The sequence below is a fragment of the Salvelinus fontinalis genome, chromosome 35, assembly GCF_029448725.1.
Source record: "Salvelinus fontinalis isolate EN_2023a chromosome 35, ASM2944872v1, whole genome shotgun sequence".
NCBI lineage: Eukaryota > Metazoa > Chordata > Actinopteri > Salmoniformes > Salmonidae > Salvelinus > Salvelinus fontinalis.
The window spans coordinates 853,979-859,235 of record NC_074699.1 but is presented as its reverse complement, the minus strand read 5'-3'; the positions used below and the strand labels follow the sequence as shown (position 1 = coordinate 859,235).

Sequence of the window (5,257 nt, the reverse complement as noted above, 5' to 3'; positions counted from 1 at the left end):
TCTCTCTCTCTCTCTGTCTGTCTGTCTGTCTGTCTGTCTGTCTGTCTGTCTGTCTGTCTCTCTGTCTCTCTGTCTCTCTGTCTCTCTGTCTCTCTGTCTCTCTGTCTCTCTGTCTCTCTCTCTCTCTCTCTCTCTCTCTCTCTCTCTCTCTCTCTCTCTCTCTCTCTCTCTCTCTCTCTCTCTCTCTCTCTGTCTCTCTTTCTCAATCTCTCTCTCTCTCTCTCTCTTCAGGACTTGTGCAAAAAGCTCCATCAGAAGATCGAGAAGGTTGATGAGGAGAGATACGACATGTCAACCAAGGTGACCAAGTCCGAGAAGGAGGTGAGGAGTTCTACCACTGTTACTCATATTATTAACTTACTTTCTAAGACAGAGCCACAGGAGTAACAGTAGTTCCACTGATGTTTGGCGTTTGGCATGTCAATCGTCTGTGTGTGATAAGTGCTTCCTGTTGGATTCCAAACAGGTTGAGGATCTGAAGATGAAGGTAGTTGAACTGAATGGAAAGTTCCGGAAGCCCGTCCTGAAGAAAGTACGTATGTCTGCTGATGCTATGCTCCAGGCTCTGCTGGGCTCCAAACACAAGGTGTCCATGGATCTGAGGTCCAACCTGAAGCAAGTCAAGAAGGAGGTCAAGGAGGAGGTGAGGGTTGTTCTGGACATTAGAACATCATTATAGTTTAGCTTAATAAGGTTACTATACGACTGTAACGTTACTTATTTACTGGGTAAATAATTTGAACGTTTTATTTTAAAGCCTCGTCCACGAATGTGTCTGTTCTGTAGCTGTTCTACAGGATCCCACTTCTGACACCAAATGTCATATCATAAGTCCAACCTTTCAAAGACAATGTTTCCCAGTATAGGTCTATCTCTAAGCAGCGACAACTGTAACACCTTTCAAAGACAATGTCTCCCAGAATAGGTCTATCTCTAAGCAGCGACAACTGTAAAACCTTTCAAAGACAATGTCTCCCAGTATAGGTCTATCTCTAAGCAGCGACAACTGTAAAACCTTTCAAAGACAATGTCTCCCAGAATAGGCCTATCTCTAAGCAGCAACAACTGTAAAACCTTTCAACCCAACGCTCCAATGTGAATCATGCTAACACTGAGGATCCCCACTGCCGAAACACCAAATATTATATCTTTCAAAATACATTTTCACTCATGTACTTAATTCTGCCATTCTTCCCACCTCAGGACAAAGATGCTGTGGGTGACTGGCGTAAGAACATCGAAGACAAATCAGACAGAAAGAAGATGTTTGAGACTCATAAGGAGTAGAAACGAAACCTGTCTGGAACTCTTCTGACAAATATCCACGTGTATAATCAAATACTCCAGCTTTGACGAGCTATGTGTTGGGAGTTCCATTTGTCCCCCCTTGGATATCTAGTCTTTTGTTTCACACGTAACACAAAAACAGTTACGTGACTCCCCCCAAAAAATATATTGTGCAATATTTATACTAATTGTCATCAAATAAACCCTGGTCAGCTAATAGAAAGTGTTTTTGTGATTTGTGGCGTCACTACTGTTACGTCTCCACAACAACAGACCAGTTGACCGTCCTGACTGGTTTAAACCGGCTGTTGAAATTACATGGCGAAAGTAATATTGAAGTGTTCAAGGGGTACAACGTTTGGAAGGGACCACAAAATCCACACTGAGGAGTTGTCGTGTGACTTAACACAGTCTGTTTGGAGACCTCCCAGTCAGCAGGAACCAGCCTGACTGATAAACACCACCAGCAGGTGTGGCGAACGAAGACGGCTTACTGGGGTCACATGGGTCAGGAAGGGCAGAATCTAACTCTGTCAGATCACCAGCTGTTCAGAGCTCAGCAGGTGTGGCTACCAAACACAGCTCCTTGGGGTCACACTGGACAGCAGCTCTCTGATTTCATCTGGTTACTCCCTACCTCTCTGTCTATCTCTGATTTCATCTGGTTACTCTCTACCTCTCTGTCTATCTCTGATTTCATCTGGTTACTCCCTACCTCTCTGTCTATCTGATTTAATCTGATTACTCCCTACCTCTCTGTCTATCTGATTTCCTCTGGTTACTCCCTACCTCTCTGTCTATCTCTGATTTCATCTGGTTACTCTCTACCTCTCTGTCTATCTCTGATTTCATCTGGTTACTCCATACCTCTCTGTCTATCTCTGATTTCATCTGGTTACTCCCTACCTCTCTGTTTAAATCTGATTTCATCTGGTTACTCCCTACCTCTCTGTCTATCTCTGATTTCATCTGGTTACTCCCTACCTCTCTGTCTATCTCTGATTTCATCTGGTTACTCCCTACCTCTCTGTCTATCTCTGATTTCATCTGGTTACTCCCTACCTCTCTGTCTATCTCTGATTTCATCTGGTTACTCCCTACCTCTCTGTCTATCTCTGATTTCATCTGGTTACTCCCTACCTCTCTGTCTATCTCTGATTTCATCTGGTTACTCCCTACCTCTCTGTCTATCTCTGATTTCATCTGGTTACTCCCTACCTCTCTGTCTATCTCTGATTTCATCTGGTTACTCTCTACCTCTCTGTTTAAATCTGATTTCATCTGGTTACTCCATACCTCTCTGTCTATCTCTGATTTCATCTGGTTACTCCCTACCTCTCTGTTTAAATCTGATTTCATCTGGTTACTCCCTACCTCTCTGTCTATCTCTGATTTCATCTGGTTACTCCCTACTTCTCTGTCTATCTCTGATTTCATCTGGTTACTCCCTACCTCTCTGTCTATCTCTGATTTCATCTGGTTACTCCCTACCTCTCTGTCTATCTCTGATTTCCTCTGGTTACTCCCTACCTCTCTGTCTATCTCTGATTTCATCTGGTTACTCTCTACCTCTCTGTTTAAATCTGATTTCATCTGGTTACTCCATACCTCTCTGTCTATCTCTGATTTCATCTGGTTACTCCCTACCTCTCTGTTTAAATCTGATTTCATCTGGTTACTCCCTACCTCTCTGTCTATCTCTGATTTCATCTGGTTACTCCCTACCTCTCTGTCTATCTCTGATTTCATCTGGTTACTCCCTACCTCTCTGTCTATCTCTGATTTCATCTGGTTACTCCCTACCTCTCTGTCTATCTCTGATTTCATCTGGTTACTCCCTACCTCTCTGTCTATCTCTGATTTCATCTTGTTACTCCCTACCTCTCTGTCTATCTCTGATTTCATCTGGTTACTCCCTACCTCTCTGTCTATCTCTGATTTCATCTGGTTACTCCCTACCTCTCTGTCTATCTCTGATTTCATCTGGTTACTCTCTACCTCTCTGTCTATCTCTGATTTCATCTGGTTACTCCCTACCTCTCTCTCTATCTCTGATTTCATCTTGTTACTCCCTACCTCTCTGTCTATCTCTGATTTCATCTGGTTACTCCCTACCTCTCTCTCTATCTCTGATTTCATCTGGTTACTCCCTACTTCTCTGTCTATCTCTGATTTCATCTGGTTACTCCCTACCTCTCTGTCTATCTCTGATTTCATCTGGTTACTCCCTACCTCTCTGTCTATCTCTGATTTCATCTGGTTACTCCCTACCTCTCTGTCTATCTCTGATTTCATCTGGTTACTCCCTACCTCTCTGTCTATCTCTGATTTCATCTGGTTACTCCCTACCTCTCTGTTTATCTCTGATTTCATCTGGTTACTCCCTACCTCTCTGTCTATCTCTGATTTCATCTGGTTACTCCCTACCTCTCTCTCTATCTCTGATTTCATCTGGTTACTCCCTACCTCTCTGTCTGTCTCTGATTTCATCTGGTTACTCCCTACTTCTCTGTCTATCTCTGATTTCATCTGGTTACTCCCTACCTCTCTGTCTATCTCTGATTTCATCTGGTTACTCCCTACCTCTCTGTCTATCTCTGATTTCATCTGGTTACTCCCTACCTCTCTGTCTATCTCTGATTTCATCTGGTTACTCCCTACTTCTCTGTCTGTCTCTGATTTCATCTGGTTACTCCCTACCTCTCTGTCTATCTCTGATTTCATCTGGTTACTCCCTACCTCTCTGTCTATCTCTGATTTCATCTGGTTACTCCCCACCTCTCTCTCTATCTCTGATTTCATCTGGTTACTCCCTACTTCTCTGTCTAACTCTGATTTCATCTGGTTACTCCCTACTTCTCTGTCTAACTCTGATTTCATCTGGTTACTCCCTACCTCTCTCTCTATCTCTGATTTCATCTTGTTACTCCCTACCTCTCTGTCTATCTCTGATTTCATCTGGTTACTCCCTACCTCTCTGTCTATCTCTGATTTCATCTGGTTACTCCCTACCTCTCTGTCTATCTCTGATTTCATCTGGTTACTCCCTACCTCTCTGTTTATCTCTGATTTCATCTGGTTACTCCCTACCTCTCTGTCTATCTCTGATTTCATCTGGTTACTCCCTACCTCTCTGTCTATCTCTGATTTCATCTGGTTACTCCCTACCTCTCTGTCTATCTCTGATTTCATCTGGTTACTCCCTACTTCTCTGTCTATCTCTGATTTTATGTGGTTACTCCCTACCTCTCTGTCTATCTCTGATTTCATCTGGTTACTCCCTACCTCTCTGTCTATCTCTGATTTCATCTGGTTACTCCCTACCTCTCTGTCTATCTCTGATTTCATCTGGTTACTCCCTACCTCTCTGTCTATCTCTGATTTCATCTGGTTACTCCCTACCTCTCTGTCTATCTCTGATTTCATCTGGTTACTCCCTACCTCTCTGTCTATCTCTGATTTCATCTGGTTACCCCCTACCTCTCCATCTAACTAAAGAGATACCTTTTTTCATTCCACCATATTAATTAACATAGAAATCATTGTACATTATGTGTTTTTGTTGGTTATTAGTTGCTTGACAAGTCCTTCAACTTCAGAAGGACAAGAAAAAGGCGTTTTAAATTATGACGTTTTTGTGCCCTTGAGGTCAAAATGTACCCCTGTTGGCGCTTTTAGGGTTAAACAGACAGCTGGTCCCAGAACTGTGCCTATATATACCCTTCATCATATTTCTCCTCCCTGGCTTGACAATCTCAGTCACTCATCCCTCCATCCTGCAACGCTCTCTTCTTCCTAGGTGAGATTCCTCCCATTCCTGTCTTCTATCTCCTGTCCTGTCTTGGTTTCAACTCTGCATTCAGTAGAGATTCAGTATCACTGTGATTTATAGTCCTGCATTTTTCTATTAGCTGACTGTAATTATCACACAACATAGTACATAGATGCTACTCACTGAAAAATGTTTAGG

At 42.9% G+C, this 5,257-nt stretch overlaps 2 protein-coding genes across 2 annotated transcripts in view; both read left to right on the top strand.

Annotated features, from left to right (window-relative positions):
* The window catches only part of LOC129834166 (troponin I, fast skeletal muscle-like), an 82,315-nt gene extending 80,805 nt beyond the window's left edge, over positions 1 to 1,510 (top strand). Inside the window, exons 5-7 of the mRNA XM_055898906.1 lie at positions 232 to 321; positions 467 to 643; positions 1,204 to 1,510. Coding sequence (XP_055754881.1) covers positions 232 to 321; positions 467 to 643; positions 1,204 to 1,287 — 351 coding nt within the window. The 3' untranslated portion in view covers positions 1,288 to 1,510. The remainder of the gene's footprint in view (positions 1 to 231; positions 322 to 466; positions 644 to 1,203) is intronic.
* Positions 1,511 to 4,687: 3,177 nt separating this feature from the next.
* LOC129834164 (troponin I, fast skeletal muscle-like) overlaps positions 4,688 to 5,257 on the top strand; it is a 4,933-nt gene continuing 4,363 nt past the window's right edge. The window contains exon 1 of the mRNA XM_055898904.1: positions 4,688 to 5,086. The gene's annotated coding sequence lies outside the window, so the exon portion shown is untranslated. The remainder of the gene's footprint in view (positions 5,087 to 5,257) is intronic.